This window comes from Myotis yumanensis, unplaced genomic scaffold, assembly GCF_028538775.1.
Source record: "Myotis yumanensis isolate MYYU_CA2020_CCGP unplaced genomic scaffold, mMyoYum1.0.hap1 SCAF_8, whole genome shotgun sequence".
In the NCBI taxonomy this organism is placed as follows: Eukaryota; Metazoa; Chordata; class Mammalia; order Chiroptera; family Vespertilionidae; genus Myotis; species Myotis yumanensis.
In genome coordinates this window covers 35,866,473-35,894,410 of record NW_027223759.1, presented here as the reverse complement: position 1 = coordinate 35,894,410, position 27,938 = coordinate 35,866,473, and the positions used below count along the sequence as shown (strand labels likewise).

The following is a 27,938-nucleotide window of genomic DNA, read 5'->3' as shown; positions in this document are numbered from 1 at the left end:
GAAAAGTTACTTTGATTTTCTGAATTGTATAAATCATCCCATTCGATTGAATGCCTTATTGATTGTAACGTGACTATCCCATTGATTGTGGTCTTACTGGTTTTAGAAAGCAAATTCCTCTGTACCTGGGAACCAGGACTGCACAATTATCCCAAGACCTGAGGGTTCCGATAATGTTTCCCTGTCAACTCAGTGGTCCCAAGACCCGAGGGCTCTAGATAATGTGTTTCTGTCAACTCAGTGGTCCAAAGACCCAAAACTATAATTAATCTGTGTAGATAACTAATCGGCTCAATCTCGCTTCTGTAACTGCTTTGTGCAAACCAGGGTCCTCATTCCAAACCCTGGGATGTAATCAATACCTTTGTGATTTTTGCCTATATAAATCTGGTGTTGCGGTCATCTTATCACTATGAGATCTGGGAAAGCGAAATGCCCCCTCGTAGTCTCGAATTTGCAATAAATTGACTCTTTAATTCGACTTCTTGAGGTGTCCTTGTGTGATTCGTGGGGTACATTACAACAAATTGTACAGTTAAATGATAAGATGATAAATTTTCTTATGTTTATTTGTCACAATAAAAAAAAAACAAACCCCAAATATTCCAACCCTGCCTGCAGCACCAGGGGCTGGATCTTCTCCCACACATGGCAGCCACAGAGGAGGTCTAGTGGGTTCCCGAGTCCAGGCTGTGCGATAGATTCCACCCTCCGGGGGAGGGTTGGGGGAGCTCCGGTCTGGCCCTGTGCTGACGGAATGACCCCTGACGACAGAGCTGGCTGCTCTGTGTGGCCCCACTCAGGGCCACGCCCACTTGAGCCCCTTCTCCACACCACCCTTTCCCAGCTCCGTGCGGAGGCCCCTTGGAGCTTTCCTGTCCCCATAGGCCCCTGCCCACCCCTGTCCTGGCTGCGGCTGTCGCTGGTCTCCTTCCTGCTTTGAAAATCTCCACGGCTCAGCTGTCTGCTCCTCACTTGCTTCTGCCAGGGTCCGAGGGCAGGCACCTCCCCGAGGACAATGCTGGTCAGCCACATACCGGCTTCTCCTTCGGTGGCCCTGAGCGTCTAAAACAGCTGGACAGCCCCCACCAGACAGACTTACCCTCACAACCCCAGCCCATGTTCTGTAAGGAAGGGTCTTCCTGCTTTGCCAGCCTCTCCATTAACCTTGGGGTTAGATGTCCCGGCACCTCCTTCCACACCTAGTCCTGCCTGTTTCCTGCCTTGAAGGAGCGGCAGGGTGGAGGAGATGGGCACGCCCAGGACTGGGTCTCTGTGGGAGGAGGAGGCAGGCCAGCGCCGGCTGTGTCACATCGGGGCCTGGGACTCCTCCGGAGGGGCCTGGCTTACCCACTCAGCAAGCCCCTCACCACGTAGGGATTTTCACTCCTCACCGGGCACTGAGATGTGGGGGTTTGGGTGGAAGGCCCCTCCCGCCCTCTTGCCAGCACCTCTGGGAATTCCTGAAATACAGGATCTGTGCTCTCGCCCTGAATTACATGGAGGTGGAAGCTGGACAAACATGCAATCGAAGTTGTTGTGTGAGCCTCGAGCAATCCCCTTCCTGAGCCACCAAGGCCCCGATGGAATGCGTCCGCGTCCGATATGCCCACATCGGGTCCTCCTCTCCTCAAACACAACACTGCCCCGCCGGGCTCTCAGGGTGGTGGGCCTGGGCTGTGGCCTGCAGGTCTCTGGCCAAACGCTTCCCAGGCGAGCAGGCACCTGCATCTCCTGTGCCAGCAGCCCCGTCCTCCCTGCTCTGCCCTGCCTGGTCCAGGTGCAGCTTATGACCATCTTCCTGGCCTTCACCTGTCCACAGCTCCAAGGCCTTGTCCCAGTGCCTGTGGCCACCTTCATGTGGGCTCCAGGACACACTGAGGACCATTCCCCACCCAGGGAGACAGTGTCTGACAGTGTGACCCTCTGATTTAGTCCCCCTCCCAACTGCCAGTGCTCACAGGGCCACTACTCTCCCCTCCTCCCCTAGCCTAGCGGGGAGGACCCCTGCTCCACTGTCTCCTGACGGGCAGCTGGTGGGGTGTGGAGCTGGAGCTTGTCCTGACTCAGAGCCCTGGGCGCTTTGGGTAGACAGGGGTCCATTGGTCCCCTGGGCAAGTTCAGAGACAGCTGTAAGATTCCTGGGAAAGTGGAGGAACGTGAGAATCCCGAGAATCCCACTCGCAGACAAGGGAAGCCACTACAGGAACAGGACCCAAGACTGAGAGTCAGGATGAGGGCTGCAGGACCAGCTCCCCTGCAGCCACGCCCCTCCCTCTAGGCCAGAGTCCCCTGGAGACAGAGCGGCCATGCAAAGCAGTGTGTGCAGGGAAAAGATCGGGGTGCAGGTGTTATGTGAGGTCTGAGCAGCAGCCCTGGGGGAGGGCCAGAATGCTCTGGGCAACCCCCAAGGACAGGGCTGGGCCAGGTTTGAGGAGGGAAATCTGTCTTGTTTGTGTCATGGGCTCCCCGGTCAGGTGGGGAGCTCCCCGTCCTAGGAGGCATGGAAGCAGAGACCCATTCACTGGGGCTGCAGCTCCACAGAAGGGCTTCCAAGCACCAGGAAGTGAGTGCCTTGGATCCGGTTCTGCCCACAGCTCTGACTCAGGCACACAATCTGACTCAGGCACGCGGGCTTCGGGGGTGGGGGGGTATGTTTGCGATAGCTGTCGGCCTTCTCCATGGAGCCGTCTCCAGTTTGCTGTTTACAGAAGCTCCAGGGGGCGCGGGGGGAGGTGTGTGTGGGGTACCTGATGCACACGGCCAGCCTGGAGGGGCCAAGGGTCATAGGGCGGCTCCCACCGGCTGGTTGGGACTTGCTCAGCCCTGAGCAGAGAGGCAGTTGGGCTGGGCAGGGTGCCCAGCACAGGTGCTGGAGGGGCTGGCAGGGCGGGGCTTTTCAGCCCCAAGAGGTGGAGCCAAGGAGACTTCCCCTAGAACCAGACTCACTCCAGCTCCAGGCCCAGGTGGGTACTCTTCTCAAGCTGAAGGCCAGGTGGGGTGGGGGACAGGCAACTTGAGGGCCCAAGGCTGGTGGTGGGCATCAGGGGGCACTGGACACAGGCCTTGCAGGAGCAAGGGGCAGGATTCGCACCTGGACTTTGGTGGGCCCCAAGTTCGAAGTTCCCAGCTTCAAGGTGGGGACACAGGTGCCTGAGGGAATGCTCAGGTTACTATGGACATGCAGTCCCCAGCTCTGGCCTGAGGCCGGTTGCTTCGGGATGCCTCAGAGAGAGACAGCTGGGAGGTGGTGGCCCCAGAGACAGCCTCCACACTCAGGGGGCCCTGCCTCCCCTTTCACATCTCAGCAAAAGGGGATATCTTGTGTCCAAACAGCAATCTAGTGGGGTGGTGTGTGTGTGGGGGGGTGATGTCTCAGAGACCCTGAGGCTGCTGCCACTGGGATAAGGGTGGGAGGGGGAACAAAAACAGGCCCCCGCCTCCAGGGACAGCACAGTAGCGGGGTGGGGGTAGGCAAAGCCAGGCCCAGGAGGGTGGGAGTCTCAGCTTGAATGTGCCTTGGCCTAGAGGCTGAGGCAGTGTGAGAGAGAAGGTGTCCAGCGAGGCCCCTCCCCCTGTAACCAGGCCCCCTCTCTGCCTGCTCCTGTGGCATTCCTAATTGTTGATGACTGACTCACCCTCACTTCAAAGGCTTGGGCCAGGTTCAGCTATTTAACCTGCTGCACCCCGCATCACTCTGGAATTCTGCTCTGCGGGGAGCTGGTGCCCCACCTGCGGACCTGCTCCTCACCTGGGCAGGCGCCTCCTCCCGGCTTCGGCACAGCCCCTCCAGGGCTATGTCCTCTGGCCTGGCCCCAGCCATGGCCGTGCAGGTGCCCCTGTGGCACCACTACCTGCAGGCCATCCGCTCGCGGGCAGCATCCCGAGCGCAGGACTACCAACGTGCAGAGAACGTGCTGCTCACCGTGCTGGAGCGCGTGCATGCCCAGGACCCCCGCTTCCTTGTGGATTACTCCCGAGACCTGGAGGCCTTGCAGTTTGCCCTGCGCTCCTCGGACAGCCCAGTGGACATGGAGGTGCCCCTGAGGGTGGACGCTGAAGCCCTCCTGAGTGAGGAGCCAGGGGCCGGCGAGATGGGCGATGGCCCCGTGACCTGCCGCCTGGGTGTCCCTAGAGAAGGGGCCGGCTTGGAGCAGTGGGTGACTGACGACGTCTTCTCTGCCTCCTTGAACAGCAGCGCCAAGTGCTGCGGCCACATTGTGCCCAGCAAGGTCCTGCACGTCCTCAAGGACCTTCTGGTGGCTGCCATCGTGCACTGCAAGCACCATGGCCTCGTCACGCCAGGTAGGGGGCCAGCTCTCTGTGCATGAATGAGTGCGGACGTGTGATGGTGGTGTGTGCACGCACACCTGTGTGAGCGCTCAGTGTGTGTGTCAGGGGCACACGAGTTGGGGACATCGCTCTGTGTGCTAAGAAGACATGTTTCATGTTATTTGAGATTTACATGGTGATTTTGATAGTGACAGTAACATTTTAATGGATGCTACTTTGTAAGCGGCTGGAAACTATGATCAGTGTGCTGTTTTCCAACTGATTTGCTTCAGGAGGGTCCCTGATACAGTTCTGTTGTCAGTCCCAGCTGGACCTGACAGTCCTCCCAGCTGTCCTCACTTCCAGCCTCTGGTCACATTGCACTGGGACAGGACACTGTGTGTGTGTGTGTGTGTGTGTGTGACTGTGGGATGGTGAAGGCATGTACATGTGTGAGCGTGCACACATGGGAGTGTGGGTGTGTGCATACATGCACATGTGTGCACAGGACTGGTTCAAGTTGCTAATTGATGTCTTGAGCCCCAAGTAGGATCTGTGGCAGGTCCCTTCAGATGAGCCAGGGGTCTGGCCTCAGTCTCTCCTCTGGTGCCTTGTTGATGTGGTCTGGATGGTGGCCCACTCAAGGTGGACAGGGCCAGGAGTGGCAGGCTCCCTGCTCCCCAGGACTGTGAGGGGCTAGAAGCACAGGTGCGGGTTGTACAGGGCCCAGGACAGTGGGGCCTGGGGTGAGGAAGTCCATCTTCCTGGGGGTCAGGAAAAAGACATCAGGTTGTCCTGACAGGCAACTAGGGACTGAAACAGAATGTCCTGCCACCTTGGGAGGGACAGATACCCGTGAGTGTGGCTGCACCTGGTATTAGTCTGGACCTCAAATCTGCCATTAGGTCCATGAGTGGGGATGGCAAGACCCCTGACAGATGGGGACCTGCCCCAGGCTGCCCAGGTGTGGAGCCCAGGTCTGGCTGCAATCCAGGCTCCGGCCCACCTGGTGACATGGTGACCTTAGCCATCGGGGCAGCCCACAGGACCAACCTTCTTCCTGTGGGTTCTAGGGAAGCCGGGCATCCTTCTCCATGCTGACATAAAGATTCAGAAGGAGGCCAGGCTTCTGGATAGACTTGTAACCCAGGAGGTGTGAGTTCCCATCCCAGTCCCTCCCCAGACCTGGCTGGTGACCTGGGCAGTTGACCCCCATCTCGGGGCTGATGACAGACACTGCCCTCACAGGGTGGCTGGGCCTGTCATTAGCTGCTCCTAAAGCCCGGCCTGCAGACATCTTAGCTGACCATCTCTGAACCTTCCAATTATCAAAGGCAGCACTGGCAAGGCCTTTCTGTCTTCTTCTGAGACCTAGCCTGGCTGTTCCCACCTGGTCCTGTCACCTTCAGGCCCTCCGTCCTGCCTAGGGGACAGACCCACCAATTGGTTGAGCACAAGGCTCTGCCCAGCCCGGGGTCCTTCAGGCACATTCTAGGCTGCCAGGCCCCTCCTCACCTTCCCCAGGTCCCCTCATCCTGGCTGAGAAGGCAGCCACACCCAGGGGCTGGCCACCTGCATGCAGGGAAATTCCAAGCATTGCTCCTGACACCTCCCTTAAAAGGAAGTGTGCAGCTGCAGGTGACAAGGCTTAGGCTGTCCACCCCACCCCCAACCCCACCCTGGGAGCCCCTGAGAACTGTGACACCAGGCCAGACTGGTGGGGAGTGGCTGGGATGGGTGGCAGGTGTGGCTGGCTACCTTCCAAGCCACCAGTTCATGGACAAAATGCGTGACCAGTGGTAGCTAAGGAAATGAAGTCACCTGTGGCTTTGCATGACAGGTGCCTCAAATGCTAAAAGGGTGGGACTGGGGATCATGGAACCCCTCTCTCCGTTTAACTGATGGGAAAACTGAGGCCCATTCAGGGGATGGAGTAGCCCAGGTGGCAGGGACAGGACCAGCCCTGGGCTGGGTCCCAAGAGGTGGCCTAAGAGCTGCCCTGCAGGAGATTAGGAGGAGGAGTATACAGATGGGGTCCTGGTTCCTTTCTGGAGGACCCCCCAGGGCCCTGGACTCTCCAGGGCAGACTGTGTGTGCGGTAGGACAGGGGGAAGGACAACTGAGGGAGAAGGCCAGTGTGCCGGTATCCCCCACCTCCCGAGCCCCAGTCCCATGACCCCATGGAACGTCCCTGCTGGGTGGTCTGGGGACTCTGTGTAGGGGAGTAGGCCTGGGTTGGGCCCCATGGGGCCTGAGTGGGAAGGGGATCAGGAAGCATTTCTGCTAGAATGTTCTGTCTCCCCTACCCCCCAGATGCCAGTGGAATTTAGGGCAGCCAGGCTTGTCCACTGTGAGCCTCCAGGGAGGGCCTCCTGGATGCTGGGCACCGAGTCTGCTCCTCCAAACCCCAGGCCTTCAGGGGCATTGCGCATTCCCTTCTGAGCAGACTTGTCCTTCACTTCCCAGCCCCTCCTGTGAGGGGTGTCTGAGCCGGCAGACAAGCCACTCAGAGAGAAGTGTTAGAGACCTCCTGACCTTCCTCCTTGAGAGAGAGGCAGGTCTCAGAACCACCTGGGGGGGAGGGTTGGGCCCCTTGGACCCAGCCAATGGGGCAGTGGCCAGGACCACTGGCCGAGGGCCCTGTCCTGAGGCAGACCTGCTCCTCTTGGGGTTGTGGCCTCTCCTAGCCCAGCCTGGGCAGCTGCTGCCACCCCTCCTCCAGCAGAGAGGGTTGCAGGGGACATGGTCATGGGGTGGAACAGAGCCCGGGCCAGGAGAGCCTGGGGAGGTGCCCATGGGGAAGCCTCACTGCATCCTCACTGCACGAGTCAGCCGCTGGGTTGTGGGAACAGATACCACAGCCAGGCACTTAAACAACTTAAATTTAGGCTGGAAGTCCAAGGCCACATGTGGGCAGGGTTGGTTTCTCCTGAAGCCTCTGGCCAGTCCTCACATGGCTTCTTCTCTGGGTGGGATTCCCTGGCATCTCTTCCATAAGGACCAGACGTATCAGATTAGCACCCACCCTGATGGCCTCATTTCGCTTCACCTTTTCTAAGACCCCCATCTCCACATACAATCACAGTCTGAGCTGCTGGGGGCTAGGGCTTCCACACCTGAGTTTGAGGGGACACAATTCTGCCCATAACAGTTGTGCAGGCACCTGCTGGGTCAGCCCCACACCTGGCTGAGGTTCCGGGTTGATACAGGTGTTGGGGGATGGAGGGGCCTGCAGGTGAGGGCCGAGGAGTGTCTTGGGAAGGCAGGGTTAGGCACGGATGAGGGGCCATCAGGGCGGTCATTGCAGGTTCTCTGAAGGCGGACAGCCTGCTGGAGGAGGAGCTTCACCTGTCGCTGCTGGTGTCCAGTGGCTGGAGGACAATCCGCTTCAACGTGGTGCCCGTGGTGCGGTGGAAGCACAGGGTGCCTGTCCTGGAGGGGGCCCAGCGGGCGCCCGGGTTCCCTGAAGGCAGCTTGAAAAGGATCATCAGCCAAGAGGTGGCCCTGGTGCCCGCCAGCGCCCAGCTCTGGAGGTAGGAGGCACCTCCTGGGTCAGTGGGGTCCTGGGGAGTGGGCAGGAAGGGGTCACATCCCGCTGCTCCATGGACATCTCTACCACACAGAGGTGACAGGAGTGTCAGGGGAATTCAGGGTACCCCTCCGAGCTTTGGGGAGTGGGCTGTGTGGTGGAACCCTTCATGACCAGCCCAGTGCACGAAAGCAGCAAAGAGGTCAGGTGGCTTGTCCAGGGTCCTGGCAGGTTCCAGGAGCAGCTAGGAGGGTGGTCAGGATCTGATGAGACAAATTAGCACTGGGGCTTCACTCCATCTGGGCTGCTCTTCCCGATTAGTGTCCCCGCTCCCAGGAGTCCCCCACCCAAGGTATTTAGTTGTGATGTCCTCTCCCTGGCCTGGCTGAGGAGCCCAGCGATCTCGGGGAGGGTGGCATCTGCTGGGAAGGGAGCCTGAGAAGGTTCTGTGGGAGGGCGGGAGGGAGTAGGGGGCACAGGGCAGAGGCTGAGCTCCCTGCAGACCCCACACCAGGGCCCGGCGAACCCCATCGGGATCCACTCTGCTTAACTGCAGCGGGCACACAGGTCACTATGACTTGGCCAGGGTGACCCACCTGCCAGCTCTCATGTCCGGGGTGAAGTGTGCAGGTGGGTAATGTTTGTAAAACTGGTTATGCCTTTTTGTGGTTTTCTGCTGCTCGGAAAGGCTCAGTAGAGAACCTGGGAGCCACCCCACCCACCTGGCCCACCTTAGCACAGAGCAGGGGCTGTGTTCAGGCTGGTGATGATGCTGGCTGCTGAGAAAGGGGAAGGGCTGGGCTGAGCAGTCATTTTTTGCAAGTAAATGGCCTTTCCTGTGCTCTGCCCACCACAGACTCGGGGGCAGTTGACCGTTCAGTGTTGAGACTGCACATAGAATGGGGACCCTGAGGGCACCATGCCCAGGTCCCACCCTCAATTACCCAGCAAGCACAAAGCTAGTGCCTCTGGTGTGCCCTGTGCTGTGGGCACTGCTGGGAGCAAGATTCTGAGCCCCCTTGTGGTCTGAAGCTGCCGGTAGAGGCTGGCTGCCAGAGTGGGGCATGGAATGAAGACATCATACCTGCCAGGCTGCGGTGGCTCCTCCCACACCCCTGCCAGGAACCAGAAACCTCAGCTGCTCCACCCTGGGCTGCTGAGAGTGGCACCTTCCAGTCCCCATAAAAAGGCTTGGCTAGCCCAGAGGCTCCCCATGTCCCTCCGTGCTCTCTGTCTATGTGTAAACCAGACATTTCACACTAGACAGCCCTCTGCATGCCATTCCTGAAACATGCATGAAGCCCGGCTGCGTGCCTCCCACCAGCCTCTGCCAAGGCCTGGGCTGTCCCCTGGGGCTCAGGAGCTGCCCATCCTGGGGAGGCTTTCCTTTCTGGGGATACGCTGTGGATGCAGGGTGCCACGACACCTGGCTGAGGCCGAGATGCCGACCACGAGTGGTGTGTCTGTCTGGGCTCCCAGGGTCTCCATGGACTACCTGCTCACCAGGCTGCTTAGCGCACTGGGCTCCCTGCCTGGCCACCGCCTGGACAGCCTCTCCATCCTGGACCGGGTCAACCATGAGAGCTGGTGCGACAGTGGCCAGAGCCCCGGCCTCACCTTTGATCACCTGAAGGTACGTGTGGGGGCTTAGGAGCCCTGTTCCCATTCTGCTGGGCCCTTGTCTATAACCGGGGCCCGGGGCAGGGGGCCCCAGGTTAGGCCCTTGGGCCGGCTCTGACTGATGCACAGCCTGGAGCAAGCTCTGAGTCAGAGGCTTCTGAGGCCTTACCGGGTTCCCAGAGGCCCAGGCTCACAGTGACATCTGGCTGCTGAGTGCGGTGGCACCTCAGACATGCCTTTGCCATCCCAGGGCTGGTGACCCCGGGAGGTTCTCCTGGCCCTTAGGGTTGGGTGGCACACAGCCAGCCTGCCCACCAGCTCGTGTCAGCCCTGGGAGACCCCTGTCCTCCGGCCTGGAGTCTGTGAATGTTACCGGCCGGGGCTCCCTCTCTGAGTGGAGCCAGCCCAGCCCTGGCACCCCTCCTCTGCTGCCCAGTGGCTCCGTGACAGCACTGGAACAGTGTCCTCCTAGGGCTGGGTACTGCCAGGCGCTGGAAAAGTAAGGGCAGGAGCTCACAGGGTGGTGCAGGGGAAGTGGGTGGGGCCATGGAGTCTTGTGGTCTCTGCCCAGAGTGGGCAGTGCAAGGCCTCTGAATGCTGCTCCATGACACGGGTCGAGGGTTAAGAGATGTGGTCCACCCTGGTGCAGAAGAAACTCTACCAGGAGTCCCCATGCGACCTCAAGCCACTCACCGTCCCTCTCAGAACTCCATCCCACCCCTTGAGGAGGTGCCAACTTCTGAGGGGGTCCTTTAGAGTCTGACACAGGGTGGCTCCTGCAGTGAAGTAGGGGTGATGGGACGGCAGAGGGAGAGGGACATGTAAAGCAAAAGGAGAGGGGACTCAGGACCAGGGGTGGGAGGGCAGTCAGGTAAGTCTAATTGTGGCTTTCAGACATACTCTGGGCTCAGGAGTCCTGGGCACACAGACTAGGGCAGGGAATGTCATGGAGTGGGGCCCTTAGGGCGGAGCTATAGGGCATGAGTAGGAGTTCAGTGGGAGTGGGGCGTGAGGAAAGGGCCAGAGGGTGGGTAGGAGCCTCAAATCCCCTCAGAAGGATCTTGGTGGCTGGCGTTGGGGTGCTAGGGAGGCATGGAGAGGATGCTGGGTGGGGACCTGCTCAGCTGCAGTGCCCCCCTGCCCCCGGGAGTCAAGGGAGGCACCATGGTGGGCACAGCAGGTGGGAAGGGTCTAGGACTCACGCTGGGGCACCCAGGGGAGGTGTAAAGAGTGGGGGGAAAGTGCCTGTGGGCAGAGTCTTCTAGGGGTGAGGGGGGGTGCTGGAGGGTCTGTCCACATCCCGTCCCCAGGGCCTGACCCACTGTCTTCCCAAAGGCTGTGCTGCTCTGGGCCTCGGTGCTCTTCCCTGCGCCCGAGGACTGGGCGGAGCTGCAGGGCGCTGTGTACCGCCTGCTCGTGGTGCTGCTGTGCTGCTTGGCCACCAGGAACCTGCCCCACTTCCTCCACCCCGAGCACAACCTGCTGCAGGACACCAGCCTGGACCTCAATGCCCTCTACCAGCGCGTGGAGCACTTCGCCAGCCAGCCCGAGGCGTCCCTGCGCATCCACATCACCCACCTGGGCCGCAGCCCCCCGCCGCGCATCGGCCACGGGGTCAAGGCGCTCCTGCAGCTGCCCGCCAGCGACCCCACCTACTGGGCCACCGCCTACTTTGATGTCCTGCTGGACAAGGTGGGCACAGACAGTTGAGGGGGCCTTGGGCAGACCTCTGCCCAGGGTCAGGAGCTTGAGCAAAGAGGTTGGGTCAGGTCAGGCCTCTAGATAGCTTCTGTCAGGAAAGGATGTGGCATTGGGGTCAGATAGGCCATGATTGCCCCCTGCCCACCAGTGGCCCCACCGGCCCGGGGCCGTTGTCTCGGAAGTAGGGAAGCATGCCCAAGCTTGGCCCCTGTTCCCCCCAGAACCACCCAAACCCACAGTGAGAACACTCAGAGCCCCAGCAGCTACCCTGGGCTCCATTCCTCCTGAAGGGGTGTGGCCTCTGTGGGCCTCATCGGCAGGTTCCCTGGACCCAGCAGTCCCATGCCACGTCCCTTGGCATTTAGGGGGTGCTTGTCTGCTCCACCAGCTGCCCCTCTCAAGCCCCAAGGTTCCACCAGCTCTGCTGACCCTCCCTTCCCCCGTCCCCGGGAGCCTCCTCCTGCTCCACCCCCAAGGGCCATCCCCACCTTCATGCCAAAGAGCCAACATGTCCCCTTCCAGGGTACACTCAGGGACATGGAGTGATGGCAGCGGGAAGGGTAACCCACATTCAGGCCTCAGCAAGCACCTGCCCAGGCCTCCTTGGTGTCAGGCCATCCAGGGACACCTGGGTGTGAGGAAGGCCCTAGGCAGGTCCAGCTGCAGGGAGGACTGTCCAGGTGAGACCCAGAGGCAGGAATCCCAGTGGGCAGGGACAGGTGTTGTCCCATGCTGTGTCTGGGCCCAGTGATGGACTCCCAGATGTCTCTGTGACCCCTCTGTCCCTGCCCCGCCCGCAGTTCCAGGTCTTCCACATCCAGGATAAGGACCGGATCTCGGCCATGCAGAGCATATTCCGGAAGACCAAGACCCTGGGCGGCGAGGACAGCTGAGTGGGTGCCTGGGCTCTGCCGCTGCTACACTGCCCCACGGAGGCTCCTGGGACACAGGCAGAGGCCTTCACCTTGAGGCGGGTGGCGGGTCGTGGAGGGACTTTGTCCGGGGGGGTGGCCTCATGGGAGTCTAAGAGTGCAGGACAGTGGGCCCCTGGGAGCAGCTGCCTCGTCTCCAGGGGTGAGGGGCGTGTGCTTCTTGTGTCCATCCACCTGCGTGGTGCCGTCAAGACTCTGAAAACTGAATGTCTGGACCTGAGGACTCGTCCCGTCTGTGTCAAATGCCATTCCGTGAGGTGAAATACTACGTGTCTGATCTGGAATAAATTAATGCACTCCCAGGGAATAGCAAGAGTCCTTGTACCTGCCCACCTACCACAAGCACAAGGATGGGGCCTGCAGCCTCACTGGATCTTGGAGATGCGGTTACCTCCTTGGGAAGGTCCATTTGTTGGCTGGCTCGGAGAATGTGAGTTCTGAGTGGGTCAAAGCACAGATTGGCTGTCCAGCAGGCTCACGGGCTGGGGTCCCCAGGGAGAACGTGGCGTCCCTGGAAAACCCTAGCATGGAAGCCGAGGTTCTGCAGCAGAGAACAATAGTTCACTGTTCAAAGCACAGTGTCTGGTACATGGGGCCCCGTGGAGGATGGGCCCGACCACAGAACCCAGGCCACTGCGTGCCCACCACAAGCTCCGTGCTATAGGTCCTTGCAGTGAAGCAGGAAAACATAAGTAAAAGGCATGGGTATTGGAAAAGAAGAAGTAAAACTATCATTATTCATAGACAACTTGATTATGTACATAGAAAACCTTAAGGAATTCACAAAGAAACTACCAGACTTGTTAATTTAACAAGTCAAGAGATACAAGGTGAACAGAGGAAAATGAACTGTATTTCTATATATTACAAGTAAACCACTGGGAATAAAAATTTAAAAATACCATTAACAATAGCATAAAAATATCACACATGCAGAAATATATCTCACAAAGGCTATGTGAGACTTCCACACTCAAAACTAGAAACAGCGCTACATATGATCTCAAGCGATCCAAATTAATGTTTAGGTCTTTAGAATTTTTAAATTAAAAATTTATAATATTTTGATGCTTTCCATTGTACATAACTTGATACATAGATTTAGTGCCATTCCATCAAAACTCCAACACACTTTAGATAAGACAATTCTAGAATTTACATAGAAATTCAAAGGCTCTCGGACAGGAGAAACAATTTTGAAATAACAAAATTGGAGGATTCAAACCACCTGACTTTAGACACACTAGGAAGCTGCAGTAATTAAGACAGTGTGGCGCTAATGTGAGGATAACTAAATACAACAACACAGAATGGAGAGACCAGAGCAGACCTATGCATGTGGTCAGCTGACAAAGTGGCCAAGTCCATTAATTAGACGGGGAAGGAAAGTTTGGTCAGAGTGGTTGAAATTGTACCTTGACCCATTCTCCACTCCATCTCAAAATTAAGATGACGTAGATCATAAACCTACACATCAAAGCTGATACCAGTGCTTCTAGAAGAAACATGGTAAGATATCTTTAGGATCACAAAGTAGGCAAATGTTTCCTGGACAGCATCCAAACAGCACAGACCATAAAAGAAAACACTCGGACTTCATCAACATTTAAAATATCTGCTCTCTGAAAGACACGATATGAGTGCAGGTAAGCCACAGATTAGGAGAAAATGCTCATAGCAACATGTCTGACAGTATCCAGAACCTATCGAATAACTATCACAAGTTGACAATAAGAAGATAACATCCAATAATGTGAGCAAAACCCTTGGGCTGACACTCCTCAAAAGGAAATACATGAATGGCCAATAAACACACGAAAAGATGCTCAACACCATCTATCATCAGGGAAATGCATAATAAAATCAAAGTAGATTCAATTTCACACGCACTGGGGGGAAAAGAACGCCAAGTGATGGTGAGAGTGTGGAGCAATAGGAACTCTCCTCCACTCTGGTGAGAATGTAAAAGGTTGCAACCACCTCTGAGGACATGGTAGCAGCGCCTTACAAAGTTAAATCTGTCCTTACCCTGTGACCCATAATTCCACTAGGCATTTGCCCAAGAGAAATGAATAGGTGTCCACATAAAGCCTGTCTAAGAATGGTCATTAACTCCGTATTCATAGTAGCCCCCAGTTGGAAATCACCCAGGGGTCCATCAGCAGCAGGTGATGCACCAATTTTGATAAATCCATGCAATGCAATGGTAACCCAGCAACAAAGACTCGCCGCATTCCCACAGCAACCAAGTGCGAAGGGAAAGAAGCAGACCGGCTAGAGAATATACTGTGTGGTTCCATTTATATGAACTCCAGTCACAAAACTGATTGGTGGTGATGGAAATCAGTGGGAGGTGGGGCACTGACTGGATGGGGAGCTCAGGGACCTGCCACTGGATGGTGCTTGTCTGCTTCTGGGGAAGCCCCACCAAGACAGGGCTGCTCTCAGGACAAAGGCCTACGTCGTGAAGGTGACCTGCATGGCCCTGTGTGTTCAGGCCCCCAAGCTTTCGGGCCTCTTCTGGAAAAGCACCCATCCCTACCTTTGCTTTCTGGACTTCAGACCCTCTGGCCCTCACAGGTCCTGTGCTGACCATAGCTGTCATGTGAGTGTCCCACTAGTGCCCGTCTCTCCTGGTGGCCCAAAGCACTGGGGGTGGATGGCCTCTGATCTGCTCAGGGACCTACCCCAGTGCCCTGGGTGAGTGACAGGGGCAGAGCCGGTGAGGACCAGTGAGGACCTGGTAATGTGGGCATGGCTCTGACTGCCCAGAGCATACCCTGGTCCAGAGTAGGTCAGAGGTGGGCCTAGTCTGAAACTTCAAATTAGGGAGAGGCTGAGGGGGCTCGGCCCAAGTGAGGACAGAGTGAATGGACAGAAGGTCCAAGAGCCAAACCAAGGAATGGGGAGGCCGGGGTTCCAGGCCACCCTCAGCTGCACATTGGAGGATCTGCTGGCGGCCGGGCAGAGGCCTCCCCAGACTCGGTGCCTGCGCTGGCCTGTGGGCCAAGTACCCAGGCTCAGGTCCCAGCTGTGTGCTCTAGGCTTTCTGCCTTCACCCTCAACTCAGGTCACGGGTCACCCTGCGGCTGTGAGCTCCCCTGGAGGCCGTGTGTGACCATGTGTTTGGCAGGTGTGAGACCTGGGGCCCCTGCACACCCCATCTTCTAGCCCCAGGGAAGCCCTAAGCAAGGATCTGCCGTGAGCTCCCCCCAACAAAGGTGCAGTCAGGGCGCAGCAGTGCCTTCCTGCCAGACTCTTCCTCAGCCCAGCCCTCACAGTGAGGATGGATGACCACCTGTTCTTTATTGAGTATTCTCAGAAGGCCAGTGACCTGGGGACTGCAGCTCATTTGGGAGGAGCTGAGGATCCTGAGCCCAAAGGGCCATTTCCAGGGAGTTCTACTAGGAAGGAGAAGGGCCACTTGGGGCTGGGGCCTATCCTGCCCCCGGGCCCAAGGGCAGGGCCTGGTGCCCAAGTCATAGCTTGTTCCTGGGGCAGCGCTGCAGGGCCTCCTGCAGGGCCTCAATCACTCGGTCCACGTTCTCCCGGGTGGCGTTGCAGCCCAGGAGGCCGATCCGCAGCACCTGGGGGGCAAGGGCGGTGAGATGTCGTCCTCCACCCAGGACCCCACCTGGCCCTGGCTGAGGTCTGGACAGAGCCAGGCGGGCTCCCAACGAGGGGACTCCCACCCAGGGGACACAGGGAAGCCAGAGCTTCCTCCAGTCACACAGGGAGCTCCCAGACCCAGGCAGAGCCCACAGAGCTCGAGAAGGGTATCCAGGGTGGCGGTCAGAAAAGGCCACTCAAAATCACCCTTTCAGTGGGCACAGCTGGACCTGGGCACAGGGCCTCCTGCCTGCTCTGCCCCACAGAGAGGAGGAAGGACGTTCTGGGTGGAATTGGAGGTGCTGCACCTCACCAGCTGGGGAAGAAGGGCCCAGATTCCCCCTGTACACACCCCTGGGGTTTGGAGAAAGATGTTCCTTTCCGGACACCCCCGCTGTCCTGGGTCCTTGGATGACTGCCAACCTCAGCCTGGACCCAGGCATAGTCATGCTCCATGTGGGGATGAACCTAGTTTCTGTGGTAGGTATGGCCACCCCCTCACCTTCCCCAAGGAGGGCCCCAGGCCGCCTGTGATTTCGATGGAGAAGTGGTCTATGAGGTACTTGACGATGTCTCTCCAGTCGTAGCCAGCAGGCACGGCAATCGTGGTGACGGTGGGCAGCCGGAGAGTCTGCAGGACAGGCCTGGCTCAGCACCATCCTGACAGCTCTGGGCAGCCCCACCCGCCCTGCCCTTGGGCTTCAGAGGGACAAGTGGGGCTGGGGAAAAACTAGGGGGTCACAGGCTGCTGCTCAACCCCCAAGTGCCTCCATATGGCTGTTCCCTCAAGCAGGTCACACCCACCCTGTGTCAGGGGGGCTTCAGTTGCCTGCTGACACTTGGGGTGCCTGGCTCATTCAGCTGACCTTCCCCCAAGTCAAAGCCCATGACTGGTTGGGCTCTGGTGGCCGATGGGAATCTTCCAGGTCAGGGATCCCCCATAACTAGTCTAGGTGGAGGGGCTATGGGGGAGACTGAGGCATCGAACTAACGATTCAGAGGCCAGGGAGCCATGACCTTGATAGTGATGGCCCCCAGGATTGTCCCCGACCCCAGGACCACAGGAACCTGCGTCCATATAGAGGGAACCGGGCAGGAGCTGTCCCCCCTCTGCAGACCCCCATGGGGCAGAGCCTCCCTCCCCTACCCCCAACCCCCTGGCCCCTGCCCTCCTTACGGGATCCTTCACGAAGAGCTGCAGGCCCAGCCCTTGAAGGCGCCCGTGCAGGTAAGCGGTGACGTCTCGGTGCCGTCGCCAGCTGTTCTCCAGGCCCTGCTCGGGGAGAGGGCACCCGTAGGCAGGTGGGTGGGGAGGAGAAAGCAGGCTCCCACCCACAGGGGCAGCTTCAGACTGGGGAGGTCCAAGCCTGCCCGGGACTTTGAGCCCCTTGAGAGTCTCCTTGAGCCCCCAGGTTTGGGGCTATGGCTCTATGCCAGTGGCTACCTCTGGTGAGGGGGATGGGGCCCAGTCAGCACTGGAGCCCTGGGGAGGTGAGTCGAGAGCACCTTGTGCAGGTGGGGGGCTGGCCAGGGGAGGGCAGGGGGTTTCTCAGTCACACACTGCCCCCTGTCTTCCCAGCACACTGACCACAACCTGAGTTCCATGTGGCTCCACCCTCTCCCTGCCCTACACCCTCACAGCCAGCCCGCCTTCAGAGCCACCCCCTGTGACACAGGGCCCAGTCTGGGGCTGGTGACCTCCGCCTCCTCGATGCCAGCTCAGCCCTGGGGCGGTGGCTTTATGAGTGGACACAGGAGGGCAAGCGCGACCAGCACAGCACTGAGCCTCGAGGAGAGGCCGCCCACAGCCTGCTCTCTTCCTGGCCTCTGGGCTGGGGGCCAGCGTGGCCCAGGGGGGAGGTCAGGGCAGTGAAGGTGGGCTGAGCTGCAGCTGTGTGTCCTGTCTGTGCCCTGCAGAGCCAGCTCAGCCTGTGTGGACAGTCGTCCCAGCACTGTCCCTGTCTGGCTCCTGACACCAGCCTGGGGGCTGGATATGGCTGCAGGAAAGTGCCCGGCTGCTGAACTTGGGTAATTTTACACTCACAAACCTGGCTCCTGGCCTCACTCCGGCTGCCCCAACCCTCCCCTCTGCACACCTTGCCTCTCCTCAGACCCCTCCTGCTGGCTGGGCCCTCACGGAGGTGTCACTCAGCACCTACCCGCCTTGGGTCCTGTCCCCAGCCACCCTCGGCCCCCAGCTGGTGCTCTCCTGCCTCACCTCTTCTGCGATGAGGGCCAGGCTCTCTCTCAGGCTGAACAAGCTGATGACGGGGGTCGTGTGATGGTACCTGGAAGACGGGATGGGTGGGCTTGGTCCAGCGTCACTGGGCTGGGGCCGGGCAGCCCCAGTTGGGTCAGGCTCTGTGTCAACTGGGCCAGCTCCCTTCCCGTGTGGGAATCAGGGACTCAGAGCTGGTAGGGCAGCTGGATCTGCAGGAGCAGAGCTCAGAGGGGCACTGGCCACACCTCAGTGGGATGATGACAGGCACAGAGGCCCCATGCTGGCTCCCACCTCCCAGCTGGCTTCCCTGGGCCCCAGTGGCCCCAAGGAACCCACACTGCACCCACTGGGCCCGCTGGGTAGGGCACAATTCCCAGGGTCCCTGTCCCCATGTGTGATAAGGAGCCTTGGGTTATGGCCAAAGCCACCGCACAGAGAGCCCTGGGTTCACCTCCTTCTTTTGAGATATGGGTAAACTGAGGCCCAGAAATGGGGAGATGTGGCCAGGTCCAAAATACCTGCTGCCACACTTTTAGAGGCACAGGGATCTGGGAAAGGGTGGGGGGGGGGGGTGGCATTCGACTGGCCCTGCGCCCCCAGGCCAGGGAGAAATAGGGGAGTGTAGGTGGGGGCATTGATGGGGAGCTGGAAGCAAAGTAAGACTGATGAAGGGCTGAGGGTAGTGAGAGGTCACCCCCCACACTCCTCAGGCACACCCAGCCCACCCCACCCCTGCCCTCACATCCTGGGCTTGTCGTCACAGCCCCAGAAGTTGGCCAGCCACTTCATATCCAGGTAGAAGGAGTAGGGCTTCGTCTTCCGGCTGTAGATCTTATTTCTGGGGAGGAAGAACCAGCCTGAGTGCCCACCTGTCCGGCTGACACTGTGGGACCATCTCCCAGGCCCTCCTGTTCCTCAGAGGTGGGTCCCGGGACAGGCCCATTGCTGGCCCTTGGGCTTGGCCTGCACCTCTGCCACGTGGGTGTGACCCTGCCGCCTGGGGACTGCCGCATTGGTGAGTCCAAACACATCAAAATGACCAAGAGGAAACTGAGGCCGGGGCCCCACCTCTCCTGGGGCGTAGTCTGTGAAGCTGGGTATAGTTGAGGGCCTATAGGCAACCTCATCCCCAGGCTGGGCACCTCCAGATTGGCCTCGAAAACCGGGCCTCTCCCCGAGCTCTGGACTCAGACTCTGCTGCCTCCTCGACCCTCCCACGGTCATCTCAGACTTCCTGTCCACACAGAATTCCTGATCTCACTCCGAATAGTCTCTGTTCTGGTAAATGGCACCAACATTAACCTGGTGACAATCTGCTGGGGCCGGTCTCCTATCCCCTCCCCCAGACCACCCTGGCCTGGCATAGGGCTGGACACCTGTCTAGGGTAGGTGACGAGCATTCTAGGGGTATCTGGGAGCACAACTCAAGGCACCCTTCCCTCCCTCCTGGGGGCCAGCTGGACTCACTGCACATCCAGCCCTGGATTGGGGGCCCAGGGGCCACTCACTTGGCCTTGTCACTGAAGGAGATGAGTGCGGTGCCCGGAGGGGAATTCAGGACCTTCTGGGAACCCGAGTACAAGACATCGATGCCTGTGGGGAGGAGGGACATGTGTTCCCGGGGCCATGCCCCACCCAGGGTGGGGTCATACCAGCTCGGGTGTCCCTGAAGCCCAGGACAAGTCTGACAGTTTGGGGTAACCTGGGGACCCATCATGCAGCGGGCGTCTGGAGTGAGAGGGACACCCTTGCAGGACCAGTCCTATGCTGTGGAGTCTGACGCTGTCCCCACTGAGGTGCAGTGAGCTTGGGATACCCAGTGAGTGTCCACTTGGTATGGGGAGAGCCATGTCCTGGTGTCAGAGTGCGTGAGTGCGCTGGGGACAGTGCAAAGGAGGCAAAGAGGTTTTCTTTTCACACTTTGGAGTACTGGCCCCTAATCCATCACAAAAAGCCTACAATGCCATCACCTGAGGAGGCAGCAAAGAATATCAGGGGTTCAGGATGAAGGGCCGAGCACATCTGAGCTGTGCCCACCTTATGATGCCCTGACGGTGGGCCAAAGGAATGGCTTCAAATGTGCACCCACAGGCCCGAACGAGAATGTTCTCACAGCTTATCCCTAAGAGCCTAAAACTGCAGAGAAGCCCAAGTCTACCAATCGGAGAGTGTGCATGTAATCAATGAAAACTGAAGAACCGCTCTCCATGCCCAGAGGCATTGCAGTCCCCTACCTCCTCCCACCCCTCCTGCAGGGGTTCTGGGCGTCTCCCCCATATTAACTCCAGAGAAGCTCCCGCCTGCCCCCACATCCACGCCTGGTAGCCCCCCAGAAACAATAGGTGTTGATTAGTTCATGGAGCCTAGCTGGCTGGGGTGTCGGGGGCACACCCTTACCTTGCTGATCCATGTGGATGGGGGCCCCGCCCAGGGATGCCACAGAGTCCACCAGGAGCAGGCACTGGTACCTGGGGGAGGGGCAGCAGAGTGAAGCAGGAGGGACTTCAGCTCCCTGCCCTGCCCGCCAGCCCCCGGGGGCCCCATACAGGGGTGCGTGAGGCCAGCCCAGGCGGCCTGTGGTCCTGGGGTGGCTGGGGCCTCTGAGGGCTCAGCGCCAAGCATGTGTGGGGGGTCCAGGAACCGCGCAGCATGAGCCTGGGCCTCCCACTGCCAGCAGCCTGCTGACTGTAAGGTCGGAGCCCAGGGAGGACAGAGTCCAGAAACAGCCCGAGCCAAAGCTTTGCCTCTTCCCCACCTCCACGTTTTCTTAGAAAAAAGGCCAAAACGTGGAAACAGCCAAGTGTCCTGCGGTAGAGGACTGGATGGAGAAGACGTGGTACATGTGCACAGTGGGATACTGCTCAGCCATAAGAAGGGATGAAATACTGCCATTTGCAACACCATGGGTGGACCTTGAGAATATCATACTAAGTGACATAAATCAGTCAGAAAAAGCTAAAAACCATACGATTTCACTCATGTGTGGGATATACGACTGAAACTTGTGGACACAAACAGCAGTGTGGTGGTGCCAGAGGGAAGGGGCTGGGGGTGAAGGGGTCCTCATATATGGTGAGGGGAGAAGATTTAACTTTGGGTGGATGAGCACACAGTGCAATATACAGATCTTGCAACATAGAAACTCACACCTGAAACCCGTATGGTCATATTAACCAATGTCACCTCAATAAATTTAACTTAAAAAAAGGCAAAATGAGTGTCCCATGCTGGGTGCAGAGGGACAGGTGTGCCCCTCGGGAATCATGGCCCAGGTCACATTCATGAGCTTGATTCATTGGACAGCACTCTGGGGGCAGGCTGTCGGGGCTGGAGCTGTGCCCGGCGGCCCCTCGGCCCCCGTAGATCCTGCCTGGCTGTGAGCCTCCTCCTTCCAGCCTGTGGTCAACTCTGCAGAGCAGGACCGCTGGTCACAGGAAGGCCCTGTGCGCCCCTGCAGGGATGGGGGAGGCCAGAGGAGGGGAGTGGAGAGCAGAGCTGCCTTGGGGCTCTGGGATCTCAGGTGAGGTGGGTCAGCATAAGCCCTTCCCAGCCGTGGGGACTGAAGGACAGTGGACATCATGGGGGCACTGGCCATGGGGAACCTAATCCTGCTCTCAGACAGAACAGCCCACCCAGACTCAGCGAAGAACAAGGAGGACCCGAGAGGTACCTGCATCCCACACCATGTGACATAGGCTGGGTGAGGCCGTGGAGGATGGGGTTCAGCTTCACCTGCTACCACCCGGCTGGAGGGACCTGCCAGCACCCCCTGCCCGCCCCGTCCCGCCCCCCCCCCCCCCCCCCGCCCTCAGCCTGGTCTGAGCTGGGCTTGGCTCTGCCCGCAGCACTGTGACTTTGAGACAGGCTCACCTGTGGGGACAGGCTCACCTATGGGGACAGGCTCACCTGTGGGGACAGGCTCACCTGTGGGGACAGGCTCATCTGTGGGGAAGGATCACCTATGGCAGCACTTCTCAACCTGTGGGTTGCGACCCCTTTGGCGGTCGAACGACCCTTTCACAGGGGTCGCCTAAGACCATCCTGCATATCAGATATTTACATTACAATTCATAACAGTAGCAACATTACAGTTATGAAGTAGCAACGAAAATAATATTATGGTTGGGTCACAACATGAGGAACTGTATTTAAAGGGCCAGAAGGTTGAGAACCACTGACCTATGGGGACAGGCTCACCTGTGGGGACAGGCTCATCTGAGGGGACAGGATCACCTGTGGGGACAAGATCACCTGTGGGGACAGGCTCACCTGTGGCAGAGCTCCCCGTAGCCATCCAGGGGCTGCAGCACGCCGCTGGAGGACTCCCCGTGGGTCAGGAACAGCAGCACCGGCTTGTGCTGGGACAGGCCCTGAGGGAACAGAGGTGACAGCTTTGGGCAGAGCCAGTGCCAGCTAGTGCCCCCAGCAGGACTTTTCCTGGAGAAGGTGGGGCAGGATGCGTCCCAAGCATTCCTTCCTCCCTTCCTCCCCTGGTTGGCACACCCTCCTCATCTGCACGTGTGCTGACGTGGGGGCCGGCATTTCGACTCTGGGAGGAGGTTTGTTCCAGGAAGAGAGGGACTTCCCTCCCAGAGACCCAGGGAGAGTGGCCTCAGCCTCTGACCCGTCTGTTGGGACTTCCGTGAGGTCAGCTGAGTCCCCAGCTCAGGGCCTGGGGTGTCAGGGCCTGTTCTGCTCCCCAGCTCTTGCCTCCATCCCCTCTGGTCCTGCCCACAGGGCTGGGCTCCTGACTCAGTTTCCCTGCCAGGCAGAACCCTACCTATAAGGCTTCCCACCTGCTCCCAGGTATCATCTGTGGGTCACCTGGTGCTGGGCAGCCATCTGCCCCAGCCTCCCAGCCCCAAGCCCACCCAGCTGACCAGCCCCCTCCCTTCCCCAGGGCCGTACCTCCTCCACCTCCTGCTTTGTGTAGTGGCCTCCAGGGTCCTTGCTCATCGGGTGCGTGCGGGCTCCTGGGGGCAGGAGCACAGTGAGCAGAGAGCCACCCCTGCCCCAGCACACAGAGCAGGAGCCACTGTTGGGGACAGCATTGTACTGAGCAGGCCACATGAGGACAGGGACCTGCCACCCCAGCCCCAGCCACTGCACAGGAGAGGAAAGTGGGGCGTGTTCAGTGAGGCTGCTCTTCGTCAGCTGAGGTTTTGGGGTGCGCAGGGCAATTCTGTGCCTGGCTCAGCTGTGCTGTCCCTTCCTCAGGCGGCCTTCCCCCAGTCCAGCCAAGCTGGGCATCCCCAGCACTCCTCACTCGGGAAATAAACAAGCATTTGTGCAAGGCCAGTGGACGGTGCCTTCCCAGCAGAGGAAGGCATGAAGGAAGGAAGGAAAGGATGAGGGAGGGGGGCTCCCGGAACACAGGCCCTAGTCCTGCTCCCTCTCTCCCAGCCTTGCATCCCCGTGCACAGCGAGCCCCAGAGCCATACATAGGAGATGAGGAGGCCCCAGGACCATGCAAGGCTCAGGGGAGAGCCCAAGCCTGGGGGCGGGCAGTCAGAGCCACTGGATTGTGAGTGCTGAGGTCCTGGCCTCTGCCCAACCAGTGTGTGCTCTAAAGGGGACCAGGTGGGGGGTTGGGAACCCGTGAGCTGTCAGAGTTGTCTATTAACCGATGGAGTGCGGCCATGTGTGGAGCTGACCGTGCAGGAGGATTTCCAAATGCGCCATCAATCATTAAACCCAGGGCTCACTCCTGCTCCCGAGCGTTGTCTCTCAAGATATTTTTCTCTGGGAGTGAAACGCTGTCCATTCCTCCATATTTTGTGGCTTCACAGAAAGAGTTTGTTTCTGAGACTTTTGAAGGGATGACTTCAGCCTCTGAAACCCTGTCCTAAGGCCGAGCAGAAGTGACCCTGGGGACCCCGGCGAGCTGTGGGCGCTGAGACCAGAGGATTCCCTGCAGTGCCACCCAGGTGCTCCACAAACAGCTGTCCCCAACTCTGGGACACCAGGGACATGGGACCCTCAAGCATCCTGACACCTGGACTGGCCAGAAAGTGACCACAGAGCGGGGTGGGCAGGGTCCAAGGTTGGTACCTGGGGTGAGGGGGCTGCCAGGCATCCTGCCAGAAGCAGGAGGATGGGGAAGGGTGGAGTGGGGGGCTGGGCCTGTCCCCCCACCCTCTGCCCCATCCCTTACCTATGCGCTCCCCGATCTCGGCTGCCCGCTGTCCCCAAATGCCGTTGGCCCCAACCAGGAAGGAGTCCCCAGGCTCCAGGAGGTTGAGCAGGGCAGCCTCCAGGGCAGAGTGCCCCGAGCCGCTGATGGCCAGCGTGAGGCGGTTCCTGGTCTGGAACACGTACTGGATGCCTTGCTTGATCTCATCCATTATCTGAGGGTTGTGGGGGTGCAGGTCAGATGCAGCTCCCGGCCCTCCTGCAGTGAGGAGTCAGCTCAGGGACTGACCCGCTCCCACAGCCCACCTGGTACATCTCCTTGTGCATGTGGCCGATCATCTGCAGTCCCCCGGCCGCCAGGACGCGTGGAGCCAGGTTGGAGGGGCCGGGCCCCAGCAGGAGCCGGCTGGGCACCGACAGGGGCTTGAGCAGAGCCTCTGGGGGGGTCACCAGCAGCTGGTGCGAGGCCATGGTGCGCACCCAGCCTGCCACCCGGGGCCCCAGGGCCACACTGGCGGAGGTCAGAGTGCGGAGCATTTCCCGGCTGGCCCAGGCGGTGTCAGAGGTGAGGTCTGTGGATGGGCTCCCCCTCCAGCTCCGCCCGCTGCCCGCTGCCCGCTGCCCGCTTGTGGTGGTTACCTGACCCTTTGTCAATGCTTAGCCTTCTGTCAGGGCCTGACAGCCGGGGTGTTGAACCCCTGGCAGGGAGGAGGCGCCTTCAGAGACCAGTCAATGGAAAACAGAGCCTGGCGTCCTCCGCCCTCAGCACCCTCTCTCAGGCTCCTCCCAGCCATGGGGTGGTCTCCAGCCCATGCTCATGTGGGGCTCAGGGGATCCCCAAGTTTTTATTAAAGGACCGGAGGGCAAATATTTCAGGTTTGGCAGGCCTTACAGTCGGTGCTGCAAATACTCGACCAGGCTGTTGGAGTGCAGAGCAGCCACCGAGCTGTGGCCGTGTGCAATAAACTTTTATTTACAAACAAGCCATGGGCCAGATTTGGCTCAGACACATGTGTACGCACACATGTACACACACACACGCACATACACGTGTACACTGAGGACATGGTCATTCCTGAGCCTTTTGGAAATAAGTATTTCTTCTGTTTCTCCATGCCCACAGCTCTGAGGGTTGGCATTTACACATGCAACCAAGGGCACACGCAGGGGGTGGGGGTGAGCCTCCTCTCCTTGCTGAGTCAACAGGCAGGTAGAATAAATGTACATCCAGGGTCCCTGCAGGAGAAGGAGCCAGACCCACCAAGGGGGCTCCCAGCAGAGCCGCTGGTGTCCCCAGAAGCCAGAGGGGGCCTGGTGTTGCCTGTGACCTGGTGAAGGAGGCGCTGGGCCTGTGATCTCTGAGCAACTGGCAGGCTTCCTGCAGTTCTGTGCTCAGGGCTCTGACCCCCTGGGCCATAGTAACCAGGAGACCTCAGGGCTTCTGCAGGTGACTGAGGAGGCTGCACACCCCCTGGGACCCAGCAGGAGACTTACTCCCAAGCTCAGCAGAGCCTCTCCATTCAGCACTCATTGCTGGGACTGGGTTTGTGTGACATCCTGGGGGCATGGGGACCCCACCAGTTTTAGCCTGGCTGGTCAGTCATAGCCTGAGAACCTTACAGCCCTGCGGGTGGGCAGGAGGTAATCTGTCGATAAAAACATAGAGGAAATAGGCAGAGGGCCTCCAAGGTGTGGTCTGTGCTGGCCCAGGGCAGGCGTGTGTGATGCTGGCCTTCACTTCCACAGGGTGGCCTGGTGTGAGCTCCCCCTCCCTCTCTACTCCTCCATCCCCCTCTCCCCCTTCCTTACAGAGTTCCCTCTGGGCCCAGACCCAGTCAGGCTGCTCCAGCTGATGCACTTCCAGCCAGAAGAGAAGCATACGCTGGGAGCAAGGCGCCACCCTCCCCAAGGGCCACCCTCCCTCAGCTCAGCTCTGGCCTCCTTGTCTGCAGCCCACAGGACTATGCCCCTTCCCCCTGGTCCCAGGCTCCCTCCCACCTGGGTTGCTGTATCACCTCCCCCTGGACCAGCTAGTCTAGTCATGACACCTCTGACTCCTGCCCTCCCCCAGGCACATTGCCTCTTCACTCCAGTCTAGCAGAAGCATCTGTGCCTTTGCATGTGCTGTTCCCTCAGCCTGGAATGCTTGTCCTTGTCTTTGCTCAACCCCTCTTCTGTTTTGGCCAAGCTTCCTGTCTGCCCAGAGCTCCTCAGCTGCCCCTGAGTAAGAACTAAAAGGGAGTCACCGTGGTCAAGCTGCTAAGTTATTGAAATCAAGTGGGCTGGGCCTGAGGAGTCTTATTCCTGTTCTGACTCTGGGAACTCCCACTTCTGCACTTTCCCGTCCTGCACCTGTACCTGGATGGACATCCACTCGTCCTGTGTCAAGGCCCAGACATACATCATGCCTTCGGTTAACCACCTGAATGACTTTTGAATGATGATGTTCCAGTGCCCAGCCCCGCAGACATGTGACAATGACCATCTTGGACCAATCGGGGCTAAGAATGCAGGACCGATTCTTCTGAAGTATGTGCTTTTCCGTGTCAAACTCTCAGACTTCACTTTCTCCTCAAAACACTCTGGGTGTTGCCTCCTAGTGCTTCCAGTTTGCAAACCTTAAGACCCTTGACTAAATCTTTGTCACTTACTTCTAGCCAAAGCCTCCTGACCTCCTGGAGTAAGTTCCCCGTCCTTCTGCCACATTGCCACACTAGTCACACTGCCTGTCCCCTTGGGCAGGACTCCACGTGAGAGGCCGGGGAAGCCTGGGCCCTGGGGAAGCCGGGGAGGTGTGTATGTTTTGTTCGAAAACAGGTGTCCTTTCCTAATGTAACCTGGAGGGGAGCTGTTGCAATCAAGAGGTGTTTCCTCAGGCCAAGAGCGGATTGGAAGCTGTGGAGCCACTGAGGACAGTGAACAGCAGGGCAGGTACCAGACCTCCGCCTCCTGAGTCCTGGAGATAAGGGCCAGGTGAACTGGGTAGTTCCAGCCTCAATACCCAGGCCAGAGGCAGCACCTACCCTGGGAGCAGCGACTCTACTCAGCTCTCTGAGGATCAGCCAGCCCACCCACCCTGCCTTGCCAGGGCCCTGGGCCAGCAGCCCCGGGAGGGAGGTCTGGGAGTGGCGTGAAGTCTAGACCAGAACCTGGTGCCCACTCTGCCTCACCTTCCCATGGCAGGCCTCCCAGGCCCTGCTCCCCGGGGACCCAGAAGTGTCTTAGCTCTCCAGGCAGTGGCGGAACCCACAGGCTGCTGCCTGCCACACTGTGCTATGAAGGAGTTTGTTTCTTTTCTTTTTCTTTTTTTTAAAATTTAACTTCTGGTTTTCCCTAACTGATGTGAAAAGTGCAAGCAGTTGCTTTAGTCTATGGGTCTGCAACCTGCCGCACCCCGAGTGGTGTTAGGACGGCAGATGTGTGCCACCTGCCCCTGGGCGCTCTAGGCGGACTGTGACCTCCTCTGCTGGTAACACTGCTTTCTGGCCCCTCCGCCAGCTGCCTGATGCTGCCGGGTGTCTCCAAGGAGGTTGTGTTTCAAATCTACAGCGAAAGCCAGCCTGTTGTGACATCTAGGCCGGAGGAGGCGCTCAGAGGCCCTCACAGACAGACAGCCCCTGTGTCCCAGATGGGGAGGGGTTGGCCTGGGGCCTGCAGCCTCAGCCTGAGTCCTACGAGTCTTCCCAGAAGCCTGGGGTAGTCTTGGAGACCCTGAAGATTATGCACGAATGACTTGTTAAAACTCGGGAAGCCGAGTGTCTCCCGTTAGCACTCCCCATCCATGATGAGGCCACGTTTCTGGCCTTGTGCGACCAGCTGCAGCCTCGTTGCCCCCCATCCCAGCAGAGGCTTTCTTCCGGCTTCATTGATTCATGCTTTTCTTTGCTCACCATCATTTGTGAGAAGAGATGATTTTGAGTAA

General features: G+C 58.9%; 2 protein-coding genes across 2 annotated transcripts; one reads left to right on the top strand and one right to left on the bottom strand.

The window, feature by feature from the left end:
• Positions 1-2,883: 2,883 nt before the first annotated feature.
• On the top strand, positions 2,884-12,356 carry MAB21L4 (mab-21 like 4). The gene is made up of 6 exons (XM_070422582.1): positions 2,884-2,966; positions 3,652-4,305; positions 7,580-7,805; positions 9,281-9,434; positions 10,757-11,113; positions 11,923-12,356. The coding sequence occupies exons 2-6, from the start codon at positions 3,798-3,800 to the stop codon at positions 12,013-12,015; spliced, it is 1,338 nt and encodes a 445-aa protein (XP_070278683.1). The 5' UTR covers positions 2,884-2,966; positions 3,652-3,797; the 3' UTR covers positions 12,016-12,356.
• A 558-nt stretch (positions 12,357-12,914) lies between these two features.
• AGXT (alanine--glyoxylate aminotransferase) lies at positions 12,915-24,666 on the bottom strand. Its single transcript, XM_070422583.1, has 11 exons — positions 24,323-24,666; positions 24,039-24,231; positions 22,793-22,857; positions 22,154-22,254; positions 20,282-20,352; positions 19,393-19,477; positions 18,627-18,722; positions 17,882-17,951; positions 16,841-16,936; positions 16,166-16,294; positions 12,915-15,641 (listed from the first exon to the last, which is right to left on the bottom strand). The coding sequence occupies exons 1-11, from the start codon at positions 24,551-24,553 to the stop codon at positions 15,534-15,536; spliced, it is 1,245 nt and encodes a 414-aa protein (XP_070278684.1). The 5' UTR covers positions 24,554-24,666; the 3' UTR covers positions 12,915-15,533.
• Positions 24,667-27,938: the final 3,272 nt, after the last annotated feature.

Excerpts from the sequence above, each read along its gene's own strand:
- MAB21L4 (XM_070422582.1), top strand. The coding sequence starts at position 3,798 with ATGTCCTCTGGCCTGGCCCCAGCCATGGCCGTGCAGGTGCCCCTGTGG. Across the intron at positions 4,306-7,579 it reads CCATGGCCTCGTCACGCCAG|GTTCTCTGAAGGCGGACAGC; the intron begins GTAGGGGGCCAG and ends CGGTCATTGCAG. Across the intron at positions 11,114-11,922 it reads TTGATGTCCTGCTGGACAAG|TTCCAGGTCTTCCACATCCA; the intron begins GTGGGCACAGAC and ends CCCCGCCCGCAG.
- AGXT (XM_070422583.1), bottom strand. The coding sequence starts at position 24,553 with ATGCTCCGCACTCTGACCTCCGCCAGTGTGGCCCTGGGGCCCCGGGTG. Across the intron at positions 24,232-24,322 it reads TGCACAAGGAGATGTACCAG|ATAATGGATGAGATCAAGCA; the intron begins GTGGGCTGTGGG and ends CACAACCCTCAG. Across the intron at positions 22,255-22,792 it reads CAAAGCAGGAGGTGGAGGAG|GGCCTGTCCCAGCACAAGCC; the intron begins GTACGGCCCTGG and ends CTGTTCCCTCAG.